This window comes from Phlebotomus papatasi, chromosome 3 (assembly GCF_024763615.1).
Source record: "Phlebotomus papatasi isolate M1 chromosome 3, Ppap_2.1, whole genome shotgun sequence".
Lineage (NCBI taxonomy): Eukaryota > Metazoa > Arthropoda > Insecta > Diptera > Psychodidae > Phlebotomus > Phlebotomus papatasi.
In genome coordinates, this window is record NC_077224.1 from 40,982,175 (window position 1) to 41,009,040 (window position 26,866).

At 32.9% G+C, this 26,866-nt stretch overlaps 1 protein-coding gene across 1 annotated transcript in view; it reads right to left on the bottom strand.

Annotated features, from left to right (window-relative positions):
• Positions 1 to 26,866, bottom strand: part of LOC129805688 (protein eyes shut) — a 129,009-nt gene that overhangs the window by 38,717 nt on the left and 63,426 nt on the right. Inside the window, exons 4-7 of the mRNA XM_055853770.1 lie at positions 6,930 to 7,082; positions 6,647 to 6,847; positions 4,530 to 4,698; positions 223 to 1,090 (exon numbers count right to left, since the gene is read on the bottom strand). Of these exons, the coding sequence (XP_055709745.1) occupies positions 223 to 1,090; positions 4,530 to 4,698; positions 6,647 to 6,847; positions 6,930 to 7,082 (1,391 nt within the window). The remainder of the gene's footprint in view (positions 1 to 222; positions 1,091 to 4,529; positions 4,699 to 6,646; positions 6,848 to 6,929; positions 7,083 to 26,866) is intronic.

Sequence of the window (26,866 nt, forward strand, 5' to 3'; positions counted from 1 at the left end):
GATTGAAATATTTTTGTTGGCGTATTTTTTCGAGTATATAGTCAGTTTTCCAATTCAAAGAATAAACCGCAAAAATTGTTCTGACATCCCCCGGAAAGCCATCTGGCTTTAGTGAAAAATACGCAAAAGCTTTGTGTGTCTGACAAATGCGCGGGACGACAAGTAATTTGAATTGCATTCATATGGCTTTGTTTCCACAAAACTGAATTTTGCAAAACTCACCCGCATTCCTTTGGACGTGCTCACACATGTTCCTCCATTGAGACAGGGCTGCTTCATGCAATCCGGACTTCCGGTGTAATTTTCCACCGGAATCGTCGTTGAGATGGTGGCTATTGTTGTGCTGTCCGTGAGACTGACAGTGCTGAGCGTAGTGTCTTCTTGGGAGACTTCTGTTGTCGTGGATCTCCTCGAGGGATGGGTTGTAAAGAAAGGATTGATGGTGGTTGGAATGTCTTCAGCTTCTGTACTGGTTGTCTCTTCCTCTGTGACGAAGGTTGTGGAAAAAGTGCTAGTTGTGCTGGTGACTGGTAAAGAATCTGTCGTAGTACTTTCCGAAGCAGGAATGGTACTTGTCGTTGGGATACTAGAATCACTGGAAGTTTCTGTAATTTCCGAGGTTTTCGTGGTCAAAGGGGCCGTTATTGTGGTGTTCAAGGGCTCTTCAGAGGTCATGGTGCTACTCTGTGTTGTCTCAGTATCACCTAAAGTAGTTTCTGGCATCTCTGTCGTTTCCAGGGTGGAAATCGTGGTGGTCTCAACGCCTGTTTCACTTTCCGTGGTGATTGTCGATGGTGTGGTTGACTCAATGGAGGTCGTGATTGTTGGCACTGTGGAGCTTATTCTTGGGATAATACTTGAACTCGTAGTCCACAATTCCGCAGTGGAACTTTCAGTCTCTTGATCTATGGTCCTCGTGGACATGACTGTGGTTGTGGGCGGATATGTCCAACCAGGTGGGCGAGTATAGTTGCAATTAAAATTTCCATCCTGCTGCACTAAACACTCGCACAGAGAACCACTGAGATCAGGTGGACAGGAACATGAGAAATCATCTACCCCATCGATGCAAGTTCCCCCATTTTGGCACCTGTTTATAAATACAACAAAAACCATTCATCAACCGTTCCTAATTCCCCAAAAACCACAGTAAAAATTAATTAATTTTTAATAATTTTATTCAATTAGCTTCCATATAACACTTTATTAGCATTCCCATTGGGGTCATTTCATATACAGAGTTCAATATTATTATCCTGCCCCTGGGCTATCATATTATATTGGATTAAATGTTCGTGAGAAATTTCCTATATTCTATTAAACATATAGGCACATATGTATATGTACTTATTCAGTATCATAAATGAGAGTTCATTTTCAATTTAATTTCAATTCTTTGCAACTTCTTTGATATAGTATTCCAATTAGAATGTTGCATTTGGTTGATTCACCTGCATTTTATGGCACATAAATCTATAAATCGGTGGCAGCCAAAATTCTAAAATTTTCAAATTTAAAGAGAAAATGAGGATAACTTTTTTGAGATATCTTTAGTAGAATACTTATAACGATTACATTTCTGGAGGATCACTCAACTTTGACCCTTAGGCAGGCCGGCTAAAGTAAATAACAAACAGACAACCACCCGAAAAATATTTTCCTCTTAATAATGGGGTATTTTCAGGAACTCTTTTTCTCCAAGACTTGTTTGCCTAACTAGATCTTCAGATAATTGGTATCTGGAAACATTCAGACAATGCAGGCCAGTTCCCAGATATTAAAATATTATCCTAAAATTATATTATTTTATAAAGCCATGAATTCACATAGAGGAAAGTGCGCTACCTTCGGATGACTCAACCTTCGAACAATTCAATTTTTCTCTATGTTCCTTATGGATTTCACCCATAGTTCTCTTCTGAAAATGTGAGGCATCGGACTAGCTATTAAAATATAATATTATAACGGGTCAAATTCATTTATAACACATTGAAAATTTTGATTTGTGCGAAGCATAAATAGTCCGAAGGTAGCGCGCTTTCGCCTAGACTCCCTGTCCAATCCATCTCAAGACGACCGAAAAAATCGCTAATCGCGGGTTCATGGTCTCTGATTTTATTTGAATTTTACTTATGTTAAAATACACGATAAAATAATATACCCCTATTTTTTCTCGCCAAAAAAAGTCTCTGGCCGGAGATACATAGCGGCAAAGATGGCTTCTTGCGCTTCATTCGCCAATTGAGATTTTTGGCAAATATTTCAAAATGCTCTATTTCGCGAACGGGTTGATATTTCTTCTTACTCTTTTTTTATTTGAAAGATAATTTTATACTCTTTAAAACGATATACTAGTTTTCGTATTATTTGCTCAAGTTTTTTGTAACGGTCTTTTGAATTTTATTTTTGAAAAAATTTAAAACTTTATCTTTCTCGAAAACCCCATTCTCAAAAATTTTCATTTTTTTACTGTTATGATCAGTAACATTGAGTACTACATTCCCTGAAAAGGCGAGCTTCCAATTTTGCGCTTAATTTTTTTTAAAATATTCAAAATTTTATAACATTTTCAAAAAAGACAAAAATACAAGTTGAACTCAAAATTTTGAATTCAACTTTTCAGGGAATACAGTACTCCACAATACTCATAAACAGTTAAAAAATCAAATTTTTTCGAACTCGCGTTTTTGATTTTTTTTTTGATTTTTCAAATGAAAATGAATTTTATTGACAAAACTAAAGCTTTAAATCATATTTAATAAATGTACTAATTATGTTTTTTTTATTTTCTTTAAGTTTATCTTGGTGACTTAAAAGGATTCGAACCCGGGACACTTGCAGCATAGAGCGAGTGCCCTACCACTTGACCCATTGAGTGCTTGAGAAACAGCTTGAGTATATTTGGGACCTAGGGCGATTTTTAATTAAGATCAGAATGTGTATAGGTCTTCAAATGCAGGGCAATTTCAGGCAAAATTGGGTAGTTTTCGAGAAGGAAAAATCATCTTTAATTTGAAATATAGAAAATAGGTTTAAATTACTATAGTATTAGATATTTATACAAATATTTTGCTACTGTCAGAAACATAAGATTTTATCACAATTTCCTTCTTATTTTATCGATTTTGGTAATTTTTATATGCAAATAAAATGCTTCTTGATGGCCTAAAACTGATATTAATATTTAAAGAATATTGAATTGCTTTAGAACAATTGTTTTTTTTTTAACATAGCTGTATATTGTTTAAAATACATTATTAAAACTTTTTTGATTTATTTATTTTATTTTCAGTTGTTTTAGGTACATAGAAAACTGTTCCTAAATGAAACAGTCTCGCCATATATAATTTTGAGGAAAATTACCAGTACAAATTTAACATTACAAGTCGTTGCCTCTTGATTAGTAATAGGGTAAAGTGGTACAAGTTGGACAGTGGTACAAGTTGGACAACGATACAAGTTAAACAATAATGGTACAATTTGGACAGGGTTTTTTTTTGGGTCCCGGTCAAAATCCCGAACGCCAAAATCCCGAAAGCCAAAATCCCGAACGCTAAAATTCCGAAAGCCAAAATCCCGAATTCTTAAAAGTGTCACAGCTACTCCCACGATTGTACCCGCGCTTGCTGGAGGCAAAGGGAAATCTTCTGTGTCTTAGGAAATTATTCAAAACATTTTCCTCCATATAATTTCATTCCTTTCAGGATTTAGAAAATTCGGGATTTTGGCTTTCGGGATTTTGGCTGCCACCGCTTTTTTTCTAATATAAATTTAGTACTTCATTTTTATTTGTATATTTGTTATGCTTTAGATTTATAATTTTGTTCCTTGTGCTTAAAAACAAATTTTGTACTGTATTTATCAAGAAAAAAGCCATGTCAACTTGTACCGGCGAATTGTCCAACTTGTAACAGTAATTCCAAATTATATCACTTTACCCTAGCGACGTCGTATCTTCGCCTTTCAAACAACTCGTAAATTCTTATCGATTTGACTTTTTAGGATACAAAGTCAGAAAAGATTGAGAGATATTTAGATATTTATATCATTGGCATTAACATATTTGAGTTTTAAAGTCATGGATTTTTTTTGTTACTAATTGAAAGCTTTTAAGCGTCTATAAATCATTGAACATTGCAATTAAAAAATATCCGAGAAGAATTGAATTTGAGAGTTATATTTATGCGCGTAATTATTTTGTAATAAAATTAATATAATTTTATATCATTAGTGTCCTGCATTATTCCATTTTTGATTTGCATATACAATTAATAATAATGATTTAGGTGACTATAAGAGTGCTTTAGTATGCCATTAAGAATTTATTGCATACGTAAATAGCCAGGCAGATGATTTCTGACCTTTTCAGTAAAATAATTGGAAAATCCCATAAATCATTCAAAATAGAATTCGGATTTATTTAATTTATTAGAAAGTAGAATTTTTAGGTCATGAATTGATATTTTTTATCCTCATGGGATTCAATTGGTCAAATATATTGAAAGTCATTGTGTCTGGAAACTACTCACCCTGGACCAAGAAGACATTCGTCGTATTGATTCTCGCATCGTTCCCCATGAAAGTCAGGGACACAATAACAAACTGGCTGACCATCCTCCATTAGGCACAGGGCATCGTTCCTGCACGGTGAGTCATCACACACAAGAATCGTTTCTTCACAGTCATTTCCAGTGAAACCTAGAGTCAAAATAGCATTAGAAAAATTTATGTTGTACTATATTTAATATATATAATAATATTTCAATACTGAATAATTTGGCAAACTAACAAGGAATGGAGGTTAATACCAACAGCACTATACAAAACACTTTAAAATTGAAAATTAAATGGGAATTTATTTTTAATTAGTTCTAACCATGACGTATTTAACTTTTGAACTCAATTTTGAGGGGGATCATCGAACCCCAATAGCTTGTGCATTTAACTTGTTTAAACATTAAACTTGGCCATTCAATGGATGACCGAAGCTTAGGTGTATGGCTTATTTAAATTTCAAATTAATTTAGGTATTTTGAATATTTATTATAGTCGTATGTATGGGCTAAAGTTTCAGTAGTTTGGAAGACTGAAAATTTCTCAATATATAATAAAATATTTTCTAACTAATTCTAAAAGACTACGCAGTAGTTCTGGAGTAGTGAATAGATATTTTGAACAGTCAATTATCACATCATCATTTTTTTATACCTTTAATTAAAAAAGTAATATTTTTTCTAAATTTTATTTCATCAAATTAACAAAAAGGAGAATGAAATTACAAAATTCTTATTGTAACTATCAAAGCTTTATCGTTTTATCTTTAATTTATTTCTTATAATATAATAAATTGCAATATAATTTTGTGTTTCGGCTGAAAAGCATGACAGTTACATGACCAAGGTTCTCAATCGCTAAGTGGATAAAGAATGATGTTAGATTCTCATATCAAACAATTATGCAATAAAATTTAAAATTGATATAAAATAATAAGTACAGATAGTTTTCCATATTTTAGTAGTGTCACTGTTGTATCCAAAACTAGAACGAATCTTAGTAAAATGCATCAAACTGATTTATTCTTTTTTACTAATTAAACTAGTTAATTTTTCCAATACGATAAAAATTGAAAGTTTCCGTTTATGTGCCAGGCAGTTGCTTAGAAGAAGCACTGTAACAGTAGGTACACTAAAACGCTCAAATCGTGAGCCCAGTGAGAGCAAGTGGATGTTTCAATAGGGTAAGTGTGCCAAATTTCGGCATAGTTGAATGCAAGCGTCAAAGTCTCAAGTTTAAAATGTAATATTTTAAATACAAATTGATTTCTTTTGTTCTTTCTTTTGTAAGAGTGTTGCTTGGAACCTTGTAAAGAGTTTACCGTCTTTATTTACTCTAAAATCATTCTTGATACATTTTAAAATGAATAGAAATATAGGCATAGCTTTGGTGCCCTATTTCGGCCACCTTCATTCTCGTAGTTCCTTGCCCTTCGGGAATTCTTCCAATATCTTTTTCACGTCATCTTGTTTGTTTAAGCTACATTTTTTGTTATTCTTTTGCATTGTATAATCTCTAGAGTACGTAAAATCTAAAAGTTCATGGAAATTCGAGGAACAAAAAAGGTGGCCGAAATTGCAAGCTGGCCGGAATTTGGCACACTTACCCTAAAGCTTGGCATAAAATAAAATTTATCACTGTCAAGAATTAAAGGTTTTAATATAAAATTTTTGGAATAAAATTAAAAAAAATGCAACGGGTTAAATTTAATTCAATTATAGACTAATTTAATTTAATTTTCACTGGCGCTAACATTTTGATCCTGTATAAATTGTTTGTATAATCGATTGGTCATAAATAATAAAATCAAATTGAATTAAACTGCCAAAAGAAAATATGATGGATATTATGATAGGTATAATGTAGGTTAATAGGTGATATTGATGCGGAAGAGTGGTTTTGATTGGAAATTCAAATAAATATGCCAGGATTAATTTGTGGATGAAAAATGGTTTGAGGATTTGCCTAATCGTTTTGCCTTTGTGCGAATAATTGATTCGAATGCGGATATTTGTTAAAACATTCATGGGATTTTTTATTTCGGTTTTTTTTTTTTTGGAAAGGGATAGGGGGATAGGGTATTGGTTCTCACCTGTAATGCAAGCACATGCATAACCAGCCAGTTTATCCACGCAAACCCCTCCATTTTGGCATGGAGCCGATGCACATTCATCGATGTCCTGTTGGCAGCGAACACCTTCCCAGCCAGGTGAACATTGGCAGGAGAAGGAGAGGCCAGGCCCTTCGAGGCATTCACCCCCATTCTCGCAGCGTTCCGTTGCATTTCCATCAGCTGGATGGAAGATATGAGAGAATGATAGGTTTGAAAGTGGGTCGATGAGGGGGGTTTTTCAGTGGAAATGGGGTTAACATACCTGATTCGCACACGGCCACATCAATCTCACAGTGTCCTCCCAGGAAGCCAGGTAAGCAGGTACATGTGTAGCCGTTATCTCGGTCATTGCAGACGCCACCGTTTTGACACGGGTTCGACAGACACTCGTCGAGATTTTCCTCACAGTTTACCCCTGAAAGGCAGTACAAGAGTTTATATATGTTATTGCGTTTGGAAGGATGGCTAGGACCAAGGCACATCCTCATGAAACAATGGAGTATGTGCACACACATTTCTTTTTATGAGCCACAGAGGGATTTATTAATGTGTGAATACAGTGTAATGTTTATACTCCTAGTGAAGACAACCCAGACCAAGGGATAAATATAAGGGCAAGAACACAGTTGGGGGTTCCTTTTTTGGGATGCCCCTTGCATGAAAAATGATCCAGCCTGGATGGGCGACATGGAGCAAATAAAAATGATGAATAATGTAGAGTAAATGAAATGTTTTCTCGGACATTACAGTCACTGGGTAATTGCACAATTTTGGCCTTTTGTCTAATTCACTCTCATCATTTTTCACCCACGCCCATGGACATATACAGCTCAATCCCAGACGACCACTCATAAGTGAATGGAAAGGTCTCTCATACTCTTTCTTCTTGTCCAGAAAAGCTCCATCGTCTGGTAAGTTTTATTTTTATTAGCCAAAGCACAAGTGGGGTATGAAATTAAAGAGTACAAGAGAGAATTTATGATACTTATGTGATTTTTTTTGCTGAGTCCTATAGAGAGCAACAGTATATAAGATATTGTTCTATAATTAACTTTAGTTTATGCGGTGAACCATTTGATATGAATCATTATAAACAACTGAAAAGGTCAAATAATAAAGTTTTGGTGGTGAATTTCATATTCAAGGGAATTTTGAAGGGATTAAAAGGCATTCAGAGTCAATTTATATTTAGATATTTGAGGTCAGAACTTTAACTCCAAAATTGATTCTAGGTAATAATATACATAATAAATATAACTTTTCGTTTTAAGAGCAAAATTACATTACCCGTCAAATTTTAACTGTCATAGTGAAAGCTTTTTAGAGTATTAAGAATTTTATTTCAAATTCACTGACTTTTGTCGCTATATAAAAATACGGCACGTAGACAAATCCTCGATTAAAATTAAGAAATTTTTACTTAAATCGTACTAAAATTAGGGTAAGTTTTGCTCCAAATAATTCGATTTTTTAATTTTAGGATGAATTACTAAAAGTTGCCTAACAGACCGTAGGATTAATTTAAGTAACTGGTGGATAAAAAATTTCTAAAATCTTTCATATCATCTTAGAATATCACGGATTAATTGTAGTTTAAAATAGGGTTATTTCCTAAATATATTGAGTAGATCCATTTTAGTAACTGGAGGGTTAATACATATGGGAAACATAGGAAATGTCATACCACTGGTCAAAGGCAATAATTTTGAAGAGAGCTTTAGGGTATAAAATATTTTGAAAGCTCTATGTGAAGTACTATCGTGAATTTTTTTAGTATTATTGTCTCAATTTTAATTCTGTTCTTTCTTTTCTATTTTTCTACCATGTCTCTGTGGAATTACTAATTAAATTTTGAGAGTTGGTTGTGTGCTACATTACAAGTTTGAAGACACGGTTTTCTTTATGAAAAAAGAAAAACACTTTTAAACAGAATTCTTGTCAATGAAATCTCTCAATAGATTTAATTAATCGTTTTATTAATTTATATAAAACGAAATTACATTTGCATGTAAAGAACAATAACAATTATGTGGAAATAAATCTAAAAAAAAACAGTTAAAAATAGGAAAGTAATATAAAATTAATTTTATTTGAATTCTAACTTAAAAAAAAGTCTTTTATCCATAACATTTATTGAACTGCTATTTATTTTTTTTTGTTTCCCCCCTTACCAAGGTCTTAGGCCTTGAGGCCTATTTTGACCAAAATCAAATGTTCAGAGAACCGAAATACATTCATCCATGTATTCAAAAATACCAAATCGTCGATCAATAAAAAAAAAAATTTTCCTATATCAACTGGTAAAAATAAGTAATTAAATAAATAAATAACAGATATGAATTAGGACCTTACACATCACTAGCCGTGTTAACTGCTATTTATGAAAGCATATTAATATTAAAATATTTATACATTAATATGAAAGCATATTAATATTAATATTGGGGCTACATTGTTATACGATTTTTTCGCATATTTCTAAAGGAAACGGGATTTTAACATGATGTAATTTGGATAGACAAAATAATTGTGGATCTAAAATAAAAAAAATTGTAAGGACCAGCTTTATTTATAAATAGGCGAGAAAGTCGTATAACAATCTAGCCCCATCGTTCAAAGTAGCCCCACCATGCCCTACAACACTGTTAATACTGTTAACCTTTAACACTGTTGTTCGCGTTAAGAACAAAGTTTGTGAAAAAGTACAAACATTTATGAACTTTTTTGTGGATTATACAATTTACAAGCATTTCGTGAGACTTCAATAGGAATTCACAAACATTTACGAACAATTGTACGAAATATTTTTTCCGTGTAGAGCCGCAAATAATTTGTTGAATGGCAGAAATGTCTAAAATATTATTTTATTGAGAAATATTTGAAATTTTCTTGTATAATGCACAATATGCAACTGCAACAATGATAAAGGGACAGATAATCCTAACCGGCTTATGTAGGTGAAATTCTTAACGTGAGCTAACTCGGAGTGCATGCAAATTCGATTTAGAGCTGAAGTTGGGAGACGCCATTCAGTTATCTTGAATCAAATTCGTGAAATTATACAAATTTTGTATTTAAACCAAAATATCAAGGATTTGGATGAACTGACAGAAAAGTGTTATATGGGTGAAATGTAGACCAGAATGTTCTCTATAATTTTGCCGTAGAACTTGACCTCATCGATTACTCAGAAGTCAAGATAATCGAGGTTTTTTGTTTCTTAACTCGTTTTTTCATCCAGAATTCCCCAAGTAGTCATTTGTTGAACTTCAACTATATCAAAGAATTGTTGTATTTTGTGGGACTTTCCATTTAAACCCTATTTTAAGTGTCTTGGTGGAGTAGAGGCAGTCAAATTGGCATCTGAGTGATTTCAAAGCGTTATTATTGGAAAAATCAATTTTTTCACACTTAAACGGCAAAATCGGAGTGATAGCTTAGTCTGAGTGGAAAATGATGTATGGACGAAATGTAGAGACAAATGTGCTCTACAATTATGTTGAAGTAATCATCAAAATCGGTTCAGCGACAGTCGAGATAATTGAGGTTATGTGATATTGAAATTGGTTTTTCGACTGTGGCGCCCCTGGTGTTGGTCCCACGAAGTTCAAATGTTCTAGAAAGTTGTAGCATTTGGTGAGATCTTTCGTTTAAGCCCTCACTCATCAAAATCGGTCACATAGAACCGGAGATATGATTTTTTAAATTTTGTGAACTTTGACCCCTCATATCTCCGGTTCTATTGAAACCACAGCGCACATACGCACCATTTTGGAAACGTCCTAGACTGGACTACAACATACTAAAATTTCATTAACTTGCACAATGCCGTTTTTGAGAAAAGTGACTTTGAATTTCGATGAATTTTGACGCTATCACAGCGCCACCTGTGGTGACTTTTTGAACTTCCATCTGAAAGTGCTCATCGAGACGAAACCAAAAAGGTAAAATTTAGGTCGATATGTTAATTAGAACCGGAGATAGAGGCCGGTCAATGTTCGAACTTTGACCCCTTATAGCTCGGGTCAGGGGTTATGGATCGACTTAAGGTTTTTTTGTTTGATAGGTATAATCAACGGCTACAACATACTAAAATTTCAGCCCGATTGCATAAGGAATTTTTGAGTTATTCAACTTTTAAGATTTAAAAATTTTCTTTTTAATAATAGCGCCCCTAGCGGTGGTTTTATGAACTTGCGATGTTAGAAGAGGAAGTGGCATTTCACGAGAGCTTTCAAAAAAGCCCTCATTTTTTAAATTCTGACAATTAGAACCGGAGTTATGGCCATTTTAAGAAAATTTTTTTGGACCCTTATAGCTCGGGTCAGGGGGGTCGGGGGACCTTAAGTTTGGTATTGATGGAAAGCTCTAAGGCCCAGCTATAACATACTAAAATTTGAGCCCGCTCGATGCCATAGGGCCGGAGCTATTGAGAAAACAAAAAAAGGTGGGTCTTCAAAATGGCGGAAGGAGGGGTGGGGGGTGAGGGGTCAATGCACCATGTTGCAATTTTCATACGATATTTAACCTTTGCCGAAAACCGCAAGTCGATATCTTTTTTAGTTTAGGAGCTATTAAGCTCCAAAGAGCGGCCGGACGGCCGGCCGGCCGGGAACGTAACTTAGCCCCCCATATATTCGTGATCAGGAAGTGGCGAAACACATTTTGGCCAAGTTTGAGCGCGATCGGAGGACATGAAATTTTGTTAGGATTATAGTAGGTGAGATTGTTAAGAATCTCACCTAATACGACGTAATCTTGGTATTGGAAATGTAAATTTATTAAATTGGGTATCTTTGAGTTAACGAAATGGAAAAATAAATGTAAATCAAAAGTTCATAAAATGCAGTTTTAAAACATTATTTGAGATATCGTCGCTTGGATCAACAGCTGTCGTAATTCACTTGTCATCTAAATAACAATTAATGTATACAGTCTGTGTAATTTCATATTTTATTACAAGAATCGATGCTATAGGTGATAAACAAGTTACGACAACTACTGATCTACTCGACAATATATTATCTTTTTTTTACATACACAAAATAGTCTTAAGTTTAAGACAAAACGATTTGAGCATTTAATTGAAGAAAAAAAAACAGTGCAGTGCATGTTTGAAAAAGTTTCAATGGTCAGTTGGGATTTTATGGTCATTTCCTTAATTTGCTAATTGTATGACACCTATCGTAAAAATTTGAGTGTTAAGTGGTCTTGTGGAAAATTCACTCTCACTGTTGTGACCTAATTTGTAGTAAATTTCTACCATCGGTAGAAGTTTTCATGAAAAACCCTCGAAAGAACAACCTCGGTTAAGTATGTTGGCCCAAATTTGAATATCACCTGACGTGTTCACTTTATACTGGCAAAAGTCATTTGTTTTTAAGATTCCGATTTATAAAAAAATTAAATACAATCTTGCTGTTGTAAATAGAATTACTCTATCAAATATTCACAATGCCAAGTAAAAATTCTTATAAAATAATAATAAAGCAATTTCAATTATTTGCTATAGTGGCTTATTTGGACTTTGAGTTTGCGGGAGAGAATAAGAAGTTTTTTGAATGGCTTCTGTATTAACACATTTATATAACTTTTACATCTACTAGAGGGAAGTGGGGCTTTAACGTAATGTAATTTATATAGACAAAACAATTAAGGACCTAAAATTTAATTATGGTTAGGTCCAACTTTCTTTAGAAATATGCGAAAAATAGCGTTTTCAATGTATCCATACCTTACCCGATATTAAACGTAAACTAAATGAATTTTAACTCTTTAACGACGAGACACTTTTTACGGACCGAAAATCAATATTAAAAAATTAATCGATAAACAAAATCAATGAAACGTCTTATATCCGATTTTGGAAAATCCAACAGTCTGATTCGATGCATTTTTTACCTCTATGAGCGATAGGGACAAAAATAGCCTTCTGACTATATACCAATGAATAATAATTTTCAATCTAATGAAAAATATTATGTATAAGTACTGTAGTTTCCTTTTCCAAGATGGTTTTGCTTAAAACAATTGGAAGTATAAAAAATAAATAAAATAATTTTTCAATATGAGAATTTAAAAATTCGTAATTTTTAAATTTAAATATTTACTATCGGTGGCAGTCGAAATCCCGAAAGCCAAAATCCCGAAAGCCAAAATCCCGAAAAGGCCAAAATCCCGAAAGCCAAAATTCCGAAAGCCAAAATCCCGAATGTTCAAAATCCTGAAAGGGATGAAATTATGTGGAGGAAAATGTTTAGAATAATTTCCCAAGACACAGAAGATTTCCCTTTGCCTCCAGAAAGTGCAGGTGCAATCGTGGGAGTAACTATGATGCTTTTAAGAATTCGGGTTTTTGGCTTTCGATATTTTGGCCCATTCGGTATTTTGGCTTTAGGGATTTTGGTTTTCGGAATTTTGACCGGGACCCATTTACTATATAGCAAATATTTGAAGACTTGCAAAAAATATCCTAGATTCATTCAACCTTTTACTTTGTAATTACGTACAAACTTACGAAAAAATAACTTTAGGTAGTCAGAAAAAAATTATTTTCTTTATGGGACACCGGTGTTCCAATCGTCTTTAAGGGGATTGATAGATTTATTTTTGTGCCATTGATAACCAAATTGCTGCAGAGAAAGGACTTTTATAGCATTTTTAATTCTTCAAATACTTGGGAAATATATACCAACTGAAGTAGAAATAAAAAAATTGCAGAAATTGTATATGTAATATTACGCACGGAAATTTTGACATCCCGTCAATTTTGGTAATATTAACTTTCATCTTCTTTCCTGATTGGAATTCTGGATGGTAAATTCTTTTCTTCGGCAATAACACTATATAAATTAATAGTGATTTAATTAATTGTAAAAAAAAACTCTGTACTGATTGTTATTACATGTGTTTGGTAGCGTCTTTGTGCACCCCTTCAATACATATATATTTTTCTTTTTATAATTAACTTATTTTTATTTATATAAATGTTTGTAATTAATTGGGATTAATTTCTTTAAGAAATTAATCCCAAAATATGACCACTTTATCTCTAGCATTTAAAGTACATTACTAAAATGGGTATTCTGATATAATTGATATAATTATTATATTGTTATTATTTAATTAAGAAAATGTCTTAGTACTGGGATAGAAGAAAAGTTGATAGAAGTTACGGAAAAATTTCAAGGTGTTAGTTTTTTTGTTGTTTATTTTTTGGATTACTAAAATCTCATTGAAGCTTATTCTTCTTGCATGGTTCTATCGTTTGCAAAATTGTGTTCATCGATAAGACTTGCTAAAAGATAATCTCAGTTTTCTTGCAGATTTTAATTGCACACCAAAGAAGAACCCTATTTCAATTTGATGGAAAGAGATAAATAAATCTAGACTCTATGGTCTATGCAATAGAACACGATATGCACATTATTTATATCAAATTTATTTCACTATACCAGAAAATTGTGCAATCATTATGCTATTTTTTTTTAAATTATAATTTTTAGCCAAATGTCAATTAATTTATGATCTTTAAATTTGATTATATACCTAATTTTGGCCATAAAATTGACTGTAACTAAAAAGTGACTGTGAAGGAATAACATAGATGAATAAATTCCGTTCAACTCTATAAATATACTAAATTAATTGGATATTTTTTATTATTTAAAATCCGACCACGTTTTGTGAGACAATTTATTTTTTTTCTGCACGAGAAAACAGAATGAAAAGTCTCAGTGATAAGTTCGCGTCGGGTATTAAATTATTATAAAAATGAATGGTTTCTAAGGTGAAATTCAATAACTCAAATGGTCTTAAAGGGCTTAAACGGTCGGTGGATAAGGAATAAAACAATTAAATTTTCGATATCATAGTGAGATATCACAGATCTGGAGGTTATCACAGTTTAATAAACTTATAATACTAAAACAAATACACGTCATTAATAAATTAATTAAAAATATCAATATCATAAATGTAGTTTAACCATCATTTCAAATACAATTACGCTAAGCCGTCTCTCGGCTAATCCTCAGATATGTCAATGGCCTTAGAGACGCATCATGCATTTACATAGGTCATCATATATTTGGAGACTTTGTCCCTGACCCCGGTGGTTAGACCCTCTTCGTCCTCGTGGCGGACTGCTTAGTCGATCATAAAGATTCTTTCCTGATTCTTTACTACCAAGTCGGGTTTAAGAGTTCCGCTACCAACGGTGGACATTGTCTGCCCCTTAGAAGCACCGCCGCAGGATCGCGACGAGCAATTTCATCCATAATTTAGGTCATGGATGTCATCGTATCGTTAAATCCTTCTACCTTTGGTGTGAATGCAGATGCCCACAATCCCCTCGATCAGTAGTAATGTTCCCGATTTGAGAGCTGTCTCCGGTTGAGGTTTCTTCTCTACCGATTCGAAAGTATATCAGAGAGACTTGCCTAAAAATCGTTGGAATTTCGAACGTTTAAACCGACAAGTTACACAAAAGTGAACAAGTTCATGAAAAGAACATTTATTTTAATGAAACTGCAATTCAAACGGTTTGCCATCCGGATATTCCACAAAACTACACATAAAATTACTTTTTGCAGCAAACGTTTACACACTTTTGTTGACATTGTTGACGATTTATTTAAGTGTTAAGAATAAAGAAATTCGAAATGCCAGAACAATCAGCGTTACGGTGGCGAGTAAGTGAAATTGCACTTTAGGCTTCCGGGAGATTTTCGAATAGCTTTGGCTTGACTTTGGAGTAGCTTTGTCTCTTCGAAAGGTTATTACTGAACGGAGCTAATGTTCCCTAATGTTTCTGGCAAAGCACCGCACTTACGACAGTTAATGTCGTTGTGCTGTATGATCTGGCCAGTCGTCACCCTGTTCCATAGCATATTGGTACGGGCTCTCAGGGCTGTCAAGTACCTTGAGGGCTTCAGTAGCATAGGCTGGAACAGCCAACGATTCCCCCCATGAGAGTCCTTGAATGCCGAAGCCGTACCTTGGGACTTACTGTGGTCGTCCATTTACTGTGGACACTGTGGAGCTTATACACCTCGGCGGGTTGCTTAGACTGTGCCGGCCATTCGATGTGTGCAGATTTGGCTATTCCCGCCAGTCATTTCTGGAGACTAGAGGCCTCATTCAAGTGGCATAACACCGACTCATCTGTAGCAACCTGATGCCTAGGTTGAGTAGTAGAGACTAGAAAGATCTCGAACCTCCGGGATACCCAGACAACCGTCTTTGTTATGGAAGTGCAGCAATCCGTTGGTTACGGACTGCTGAAGATGGTGGATTTTTTACGCATATTCTCAGTCAGTGCAGATCATTAGTAGGGGAGACCGGGGTACAATTAGCCAGGGGTAGAAGTAGACAGTGGATTTTTTTTGTTTCCCTTAAAATGTACATTGAGCAAAGTATTTTTTTAAAGAAAGCAGGAACAGATCCCCATATTCCTAGAAATATTTATAAGTCTGATCCTGTTATAGTACAATTTGGAAGCATGTTTAAAAAATGGGTATAAAATTGTAATTTTGATGTTACAGTTTTTGGCCCAGCATTTGGTTTTCTAAGTTGTTAGTCAAAATCTCATATTTTTACTTTGTTTTTGGTTTGATAAAGTTAATTAAGAGATATTTTTCACTTGGATAATAATTATTTCCTTTTTTATATAAAATGATAAATACTGAAACAGCCTTCGAGGCAGATGTAGCCACTCTTCGTTGAAGGGCTAAAACTATCAATGATTTTTTACTAATACATGCATAATTGTTAGATGAAAAAGTACTATTGATATTCCAAGCAATATTGCCATTCGGATGAAAAATTTGTGAAATTGATTTTTTCAGGATATTTGCATCAATTTTGCCGCAATTACAAAAATGTCATAAAAAAGTCGGATAAAGCCTTTTTCTTCAGGTTTAAATGACATATTTAGCATCAGTGGACTTCAGTGTATCAAGCGAAATAATATTTGGTATTTTCAGTTTAAAATTTCGTTTGGAAAACTGGTGGCAATTAGTACCCCAAAAGTGGCTATATCTACCCAGGTCGGGGCAACTGTAGCCAATGTGTCATACTTTTTTCATTATCCTCTCTAGAAAAAGTAAAGGATTTTAGAGCTTTGAACTATAGTGTTTCATATAGCCAATATCCTAATGCTACTTATGAAATATAAAAACCTTAGATAAACCTTATCACTTTTTCACAAATTATGCGCGAGAAAAAAACCTCATTTGCTGGCTAAAAGTATCCCGGTCTCCCCTACATGCACGTTAATATTAGTCATTAGTATTTGATTGAATTGTGCTCAATATAAGTTGAGTGTAGATTTTTGCTTAATATAAGTAAAATGTATCTAAATAATATAACGAATCATTGCATTAAGTTTTCATAGCAAATTAATGAGCTTCACACTATATTTTATCAGAGTGTTATTTATCTCATGCTGAGATATTTTTCATCATTCTATTTAATTACTACTTTTTTATCATTTTGTCACGCGATGTTTGCGGGTAATCTATCCTTGTTTTAGGTGAAAAATGAGAATGCAGTTCGTGATTCAACAGAAGAATTTAATATGAATAAGAAATATTATATTCTAACTGTTTTTAAATGAGAAGCAAAAATTAAAGCACGTATATAACAATGGTTAGTTTTATTATTATTATTTTATTCCACTCAGGTACTTTTAATGGTTAGTTTAACAAGTGTTTTTTGACAATTTCTTTATCTATAATGAATTTTAATCATATCACGATAATTTTAAACTAAATTTTCATGTTTCTTGATAGATTTTGGCTTGAATAGTTATGTTTTTTTTTTTTTTTTAAATATGTTTCTATGTATTATTTAAATGTTCTCAACTTAATTTTCTAATATACTTATTTTGAATATACTCAACTGTTCGATAACCGATTGATAGGGGTGAAAATGATATGTTTGACAGCTACCATCTGGATAATGGAGATCCGGATGGTAATTAAAAAAAAAGTTTAATGACAAAAAAAAAACAGCTTTCTTCATATCACATTAATTAAATGAGGTGTTCAGAGCAAAAAAACTCTAAGTCGTATGCATTTCCCTATTAAAATAGCGTTTTTTTGCTCTGAGCTTCTCAAATATCCAAGAAAATATTTTAAAGGTGTTATATAATTATATATTTTTACAGAATTAAAGAGATTTAAATTCAAGTTGATTTAACAAATTTTTAGTTTATGCAATGCCGATTATTGTTATTATTCGTAGCGGAATATTCATATCAAACGTATAATTATAACAATGGCACATTGCTATTCCGAAATAGAATAAGAATTTCGAGCAAAGACGATGAATATAAATTACGTTTTTATCACATGTGATAATGTGCTCTTTCAGACGTTTAGTTGTTGGACTCGAACTCACAATTGCGAGAGTTCAGTCAGAGATCTTTACGCTAAAGAGCTTACACTCTTATTAACTGCATCTGAGGATATTTTCTATTATTTTTCTAATTCCAATTTTATTGTAAATTTGTTTGTATTAAACCTTCTAGGAGTCAATAAAAATATATCAAAACTTTGACTTAACAAAACGGTCATTTTACAATTTGAGTAATGCATTAATTAGAAACCCGATTTCACAAAATGGTAATAATTATTTGTCTTGAACTCCATTAGCGCTGTTTAATTCGAAGGTAGAGGATTAATGAGTCTTTTCATCTAAGACATATGTCTATGACACAGATTTGATATCAATTGAAATGCCAGAGGTTGCATAGCCATCATGTGCTGGAGCAAACCCTTCACAACTCAACAAATCCTCCCCCAAAGGATGGGTGTGAGAGGGTCAAGTGTTGTGACAATTGATATTCGATTCAGAGCTATTGGATTTCCTTTTCAAAGACAGATCGACAGCTAGTCTGGAGACAATTCAAATCGATAATCGTCCTCATTTTAGATTCTCCTTGGGGTGCTCTAACCAAGTTCATTGTCCAGCCATAAGCACACACCCTCGCATCAAGTATATATATATATATATATATATATATATATATATATATATATATATATATATATATATATATATATGTCACTAGGGGTAAATGGGGAAAATGAGAGACGACGACGTATGGCGTGTTTTCTTTCACACAAAAAAAGTGATGGAAATGGGAAAGGAGTTCTCAATGTTTTGACCACACTCTTGAGGAAATAAAAGTGAAAGGAGGTGATGTTTTTTCTTCATTTTCTCTCCGTTACTTTCTTTCATTTTGCCCACATTACGCGAGTCACGAAAGCAGGGATAATACGTGGGATTAAAGAGTTAATTCTCAAAATGTCTGTGAGGGCACTATAAATGCTTGAATTCTGAGTGTAACAAGTTAATCATGCTTCTGTGGTTCATATAAAATTATACACACAGTGATAATCCTTTAGGAGATGTCCTTTTGATTTACAAAAAGGAAATAAGTAAAAAAAAAACTTTGCAGTGTGCTCGATCCTATGAGATTTGTACAGGCTTCAGATCTAAGGTTCATTCATGTGGCTGGTGGGCACAAAAAGACTTAAGGTGATCCTTGAGAATATTTAACACGAGAAATTGTGAAGGAAATATTTGGGGGAAACTGGGGGAATCTGGGGCATCGGAGAACATAGGGTAGCACCGAACAGTGATTTTTATTTATAAACTATTTGGACTATGACGAACATTTCTTCAGTGGACAAGCATCCCTATGGACTTTATGAAGTCACATAGGTCTCGTCCTCTGATGTTTAACCCCTTAACGACGAGACACTTTTTACGAACTGAAAATCAACAATATAAGTTAAACTGGGAAACATAATCAATGATAAGTTTTACATCTAACCTTGGAAAGTGCAACAGATTTTGATTCGCTGTATTTTGTGCCTCTATGAACAATAGGGACAAAAATAGCCCAAAAATTTAAGTAATTTTTCTGACAATACCAATGAATAATATTTTTCACTTTAATGAAAAATATTACGTATGAGTATTGTAGTTTTTATTACCAAAAGGGTTTTGCTTAAAAAAATTGGAAGTATAAAAATAAATAAAATCAATTATGAATTTGAGAATTTAAAAATTCGTCATTTTTGAGCTTAAATATTTGCTACATAGCAAATAGCTAGAGACTTGCAAAAAATATTCTAGATTCCTTCAACCTTCTACTTTACAATTATGTACAGACATAAGAAAAAATTAACTTTAAGTAGTCAGGAAAAAAAAAATTTCTTTATGGGACACCGGTGTTCCAATCGTCCTTAAAGGGTTAATATGTATTTTGAAAATCGTAGTGTTCGGTGCTACCCCATGTTCGATAGTGCTCCAGTTTTCCCTATATCAAACTGTTATACACAAAGGCCATAGGATCATTGATTAGTAGTCCTTTGCATAAATTTCTTTACCTAATCAATTCACTGCTAAATTTTACACACTAAAAATATTCTTGAGGACCAGCCTGAGCTTATTTAAGCATTTCTATAGGATTACGAGACTTAATGTTTATTTAGAATGGCTTAACTGTTCAAATTTCTTAAGACATGAAATTTTAAGAAGGTTTTTCAATTAAGATTATAAGATCAAACGATCTAACACATGTTGGAGGATCTCTGCAATTGTTCGTGGATTGGAATATTTATACCTTATGAAACTAGGCTGTTCTGAATATAAAATTATGCAACCAGCGATGTAGTTTTTTGCCCGTATCAAGGCAATAATTAATAGAAAAGGGGATCACATTGAAAAGGAATTAATTTATTCTGAAAGTCAGACTGTTTTACTATCTATTTAATTCTTGGGGAACAGGAATAATATAGAGGAAGGCTTTCAGGTTTCGTACACATTCTGGCTTCGAACACTTTCTTTTTTCCAATATTTCTTTAATGAACCTGACCTATTTTTTAAGGATATGTGTAAGACTAGCATATTAATATATATTCCCATAGATAGGTCAGATTCATTAAAAGAATATGGGAAACTATGAAGTGTTCGAAGCCAGAAAGTTTGCGAAGCTTGAAAGCCTTCCACTAGAGTTTTATTTTATTGTAGTTTTTTTTTCATCCACCCTGATATAATTGCTCAACAAACAAGCAGCACCAAAGACCGAAAGTTGATACATTTTACCGTTTTAGTTTTGTTTTAGTTACGTTTTAAGTTTATGGTCGGTGACTACTTTGAAAAAAAAAGCGGATTCTATATACTGCTCTCCTTTTGAATTTCAGCAGTATAAGCAGACTTAACATATATATTTATATACATAAAAACTAAAGTTTCGATTGGTAATGTACTCCTATAAATATCGATTATAATTGAGATGCAACGCATAATAACTTAAATTGGCTGTATTCATAAATTTCCTGTTTGAGGTTGAGAAATAAAGTGGATGAGATATTCTGCATTTTTCAAATTTTATTAATACCTTTGTGGAAAAAATATATGATGCATGCAATTTTTATGCCTTTATAATCAATAACTATTGAAATGCAACATATTTTAGTAATGCCATTTGAAAACATTTTCAACTGTAAAATTTTGTTAAAAGATACCCAATTTAATTCAACATTCCAGAAAATTTGCGCAATATTAAAATTAATTAAAAGTGTTTTTTTTTTAATGAATTTAATTTATATTTTCATGTTATTAACCGATTTACCACCCTCATTGACTCATATTTGAGGATAATTTTTATTGGCATTGAATAAATGAGCAGTAAAAAGTTAAAATTGATCAGTAACAAAAAAATTTGAAACAGTTATTATCGTCCAAATTTTGGCAAAAGGAAAATAAGGGGCTTTTCACTCTATATGGAAATATTTTAAATGTTAAATATATAAATTAGGCCTATTTTTGTAAAGATTTAAGTTTTTTACCGACCATAGTTAGATATTTTACTGCTCATTTTTAATTTTTTACTGCCCATTTAGAATTTTTTACTGATCGTTTGTTTTTTGCCATTTTTATTTATCTGAAATGTTGACAAAAGTAATGCGTTAGTGTTTTTCATTATTCTGGCCTTTCCTTTTTTTATATGACCTAGAGGCTGAACGGTAAGAGATATTTATTTCAAATCATCAGTAGATCAAGTTCGAAGCAGAAGGGCTTTATAACAGTATAACAATGACAAATTACAAGTTTTCATGATTAAATTCGGTAGTAGGATATAATATTAAAGATCGTAACACTGAGAAAAACAATGGGGGTGTGGTTAACATTTTTTCCTCATAATTTTAAACACTTTTTAGGTGTAAAAATATATCAACATTTTTAATGTAAATTTTTCATCTTTTTAAGGGTAAACTTAACATGAAAAACGGTAACTTTAACCCCTAACACCTAAAAAGCATAATATTTACACCAATTTCGGATCAATACTACAGGGTAAAATAAACATTTCCGGAATGTGATTTTAACTTTTTCGAATTTCTCTCAGTGAAGGTATCAAATGGTCATTTAAGAGAAGCATAAATCTCTCAGTGATTGATATGAGCCGCATTTTCGTTTAATAAATTTATACATTTATTATTATTTTAATTTCTATGAAAAACACAAGAAATTTGAGCTTGTTTGCTTCAAACTTAAAACTTGAAAAAATTCAAGAAACTTAATTTTAAATATGCAACTTCCACTTGAATTAGAAAGTAATCCGGTCCTAAAAGGACCGAATTAGTAAGAGAATATTGTAATTATATTACTGACATTGCATTGTAGGGGAGACTGGGGCAGAATTAGCCAGCAAATGACGTTTTTCTTTGCCTTTAATTTGTGATTAATATTTTAATTAATAAGGGGGAGTTAATTACTCTGAATAAATAATAGTTTGCTCAAAATTTTTTTTCTAAGGAAAATTATAACGCTCCACTGTCCAATTCTATCCCTGATTAATTCTGCCACGGTCTCCCCTATTGAGATTGTTGTAAATAAGACATTAGAATTTCCAAAATACTGGCTTTTAAACCAATTTACAATATTGTGACAATTTTCTTCTTATGAGTTCTGAAAAATGGCAATGATATTGAAACTTCACCAAGGGGTTAGTCATAAGCAATTAGAGTGGCTCGAGAGTTTCCGGTTTCCCGGGTTGTCCAGGTTTCCTGAGAAAATATATGAGTTTCCCGGGTTCCCTGTGAGTTATTTGGAAAATGCATGGTTTCACTGTGAGCTCTGTGAAAAAATGGGTGGATTCCCCGAGTTTCCTGTGGGCTCCCCGGGTTTCCCGTAAGTTCCACGGGTTTCCTATGAGTTCACTGGTCAAATTTACTCGAATTCCCTGAAACGAATTGCCCCTTGGACTTCGCGGAAAGCTCAAATACTTTTTAAATTTTATTAAGCAATCTAGAAAATATTAGAGTAATCAGTTATTCAAAATAATGAGAGTACAACTTTATGAAACTATAATATCCACTCATCTCTCTTATATCCGAATGACAGCTGTCAAACACTTATGAACTAAAAAAAAAACACTTTTCGATATGGGTTTTTATCTGTCATTCTCACTCTTAATACATCTTTTCATCTGCAATTTTGAATGAGTGTTTTTTTTAAAACTCATTTGTTTTTTTTCAGAAAATTAATAGTTTTCAAATTAAATCACATGGTATAGCATTGAAAAGTTGAATATTTTTTACACTTTTAATAACATTTTCTTCATGCTTTTCTCCTCTCTGACAACTCATTATGTCATTTTTGAAGCCATTTCTTGCGTTAAGCACAGAGAGCTTTAGGACAGTGGATAATTTTTTTTTTATGTGAAATAAAAAAAAGGTTAAGTGTACATAGCAAATGAGCTTAGGGGAGTAGAAAAAAAATCGGGCTCTTTTTGAAAGGAATGACAAGAATCAAGGGAATATCTCATTAAGAGGAGAATTCAACTCTTCGGAAAGCATAGAGAGAGCTTTTTGAAGAGGGAAACGCACATAAAAAATATGTTAATGCTGAATAAGAGCAAATTCACTTAATGTTCCAGACTCACCCCCACAATTTCACAATTCTCTTTAGTGGGCTATAAATATAATACCGTGGTGGCGGTGAAATGTAAAATGTCGAAGTGTATTAACATGTTTACCGAAAAATCAATATAAAACGTTTAACAATATGGGAAAGAGGACAGGGAATCGCATTTTGGGAGGTGGATGAAAAATCCGGGGGGTGGCTCATACATTGTTGATTCAATATAACGCTGTGTGGTATTTTGGCTATGTTATTTCATGGTGCAACAAACACTGAGTTTTAAAACATTGATAAAATTATGAATTTATGCATTGTTGTGGCATAAAGAAAATATTGCACAGATAATTGCTTATTTATGCTGATAATATCCGGGAGCGGAAAAATATTTGAAGTGTCTGATGAAAATGGAATAATCCTTCAATTCTGCGGATATTATAACATTTTAAAATTTATACAGATTTAAAAAATTATGAATTTAAATTATTATCTTAAATGACGAAAAAAAAACTTTCTTACTGCAAATATAAGAGTACTTTGCATAAAGCTTAAGTATATTTCTCCTTGAGACTTTTCTACCTTTTCACGCGCTTTTGAACTTAATATTTCTCTTAGACGATGGAAAATTAATATTACGTCATGACATAGGAGACGACGCGACATTGCAAAAGTAAGTTTGGAAACCATTGAAATCCAAGAAGTTGACACAATCGCATTTATTCTCTTGGAAAATTTTCGCATGAACATTTTTTGGGGGATTTTTGCCTTCATGTGAAATTTGTGGTTGAGGGTTCAAGAGACGTAGGTAGCAAAAGGTAATGTTAAAAATACCTTTATTTATTTACTTACACGTAATTTATGAAAAAGAAAATATTATTTTTACCTAGAATAAATAAAACGTTAATTAACCGAAAATTGAAATTGTAATGTAAATTTCTTGTTAAAAAGTTCAAGAGGTTTACGGAAAATTAGGATATCAGTAAAACTTTAAGAACCCAGATACAAAAAAAATTAGTTGCAATTTCTACAATCAGAAACTAAATTTGTTGTAGGGTAAAGTGATACAATTTGGACATAGTGTTACAAGTTGGACAATTCGCCGGTACAAGTTGGACAGGGATTTTTTTCTTGATAAATACAGTACTAATTTTTTTTAAGGAACCAAATTATAAAACTAAAGCATTAAATATATACAAATAAAAATGAAGTACTAAATTTATATAGAAAAAAAGCCCCGTCCAACTTGTACCATTGTCCAACTTGTACCATGGTCCCACTTGTACCACTTTAACAGGAAACGAAATAATCTTTATTTGCCTTTTACCAAAAGCTTATATCATGATTTCAGTGCTTTTGAAGTTTTAAGTTATCTGCTAGACACACTTACGAATTAAGCCGAGAGAAGATTTAATTCATACCAGTTTCCCATTAACTAAATCACTTCTCGGGTGAAGCCGAGAAAAAACATTAGTCAGAAACTGATGGAAATGTAATCTACACATTATTTTGATTAAGTGCATTAAGCTGTCTCTCGGCTTAAGTCGTAATTGTATCCAGCACATTGATCAATTTTTATTTTCTGTTGATAAAAATTATATTTTAGATTTTAGAGACCAAAAAGACTCATCTTTTATTGCATAATAATCTCAGAAATTTTATATTACTGAAGTTTAGACTTTACTTAATCCAAAACTGCTTACTATATTTCTTCAATATCAAAGGAATACACTTTGCGGAATATATGCATTGATACTTCGATACCTTCGATAAATTTTGCGAAATGCTCAAACTCGTCACTTCGATGCTATATCTCAAAAGTCCTATCCCATGATTTACCGTTTACTGGTTCCCAACCGATATATCAGTCAATTTATATATCACTGAAAAGATTTCCTAAATTAGCTTAAGAGTAATGAAATTAAATTTTAGGATAAAAATGTCTTATCGGTTTATAACTGATAAGAATAGATTTAGCCTTAACAGACGTTCCAAAACCTTTGTAATGACCAGAAACATGACCCCATGCAGTTGAGAAATAGTCCCTCTAGAGCGTTTTTAACCTTGAAAAACCGTTTTTAGGAAATATTATTCAACAGCAAGTTCATATAAGTGTTTTCAAGCAATCCCTTGAAGCATAATGGTCTCCATTTCCTATCTTATTCCTTAGGCCTGCAGACAAACGGCAGGACAGACGGATGGACAGACGGATGGACAAATGGACAGACAAACAAACAGAATGACAAATAAAAGAATGACTCGAAATTCCTTGTTTTCGATTTACGCTACCTGCGCATTTTAAAAAAAAATAAACGAAAGCTATAATCTGTCTATTCACGGCTACAGTTTGATACTCTATACCTTGACTAAAGAATTAAAACTTAATTTTGAATTTTTGGAAACACTATCTTAAGAAGCTATTAAAAATGTAATTCAGTGATTTAAAGGGATATGGTAATTGAATACGAATACTGCCATGAGCCTCATTGACTTGTTTTTTCTAAAAGTGAACATTGAACAAACACTGAAGTTTGACACATGTTCAAAATAGAGACATATTATAAAATTCCACCAGAAAGTATTTCATCCACTATGTAGATGAAACGAGAGATAGAAATAACTTTTATCTTTGGCAAACTCCGGCTGTGATTGAGAAGTCTCGATGGCAAATAAACGTACTTTACTGACATTAAAATAAAATAAAGCGTGTCCACGATAAAATTGTCCAATTGTTTTGATATTTTTATGACAGATAGCTCCGCATTTTCGTTGTATGTAAACATTGTAACACGTGTTTTTTACCTTTCTTTCTGTGGAACTCTCATCAAATTCTGTTCATTTTTCACTTGGATACGAAATAATTTTGGAAAAGAGAAGGGAACTGATCGTGTACACATACCTAAAAAATCCTGGAATCAATTACTCGGACTTTGGAAAACTCACAAATACCACACGCCAGACTGTCCGGAGGGTGATTCTTCGACAGTAAAACCACTGCCCAGAAAACTGGATGTGGAAAAAATCGGGGTATTGGAGATCGAGATTTGGAGAAAAAGGTGATCATGCGCTACAAGAACAATCCTTCGACATCTGTGAGGGATATGGCTAAAAAACTTAAATGTTCTCCCAGTCTTGTGCACAAAACCAAACAGAGAAATAGACTAAAGACTTTTAAGGCCCAAGCAGCCCCTTATCGTACGAATGGACAAAGTCAGTCAGCTAAAACACGAGCTCGAAGGCTGCACGATAAGATGATGTCTG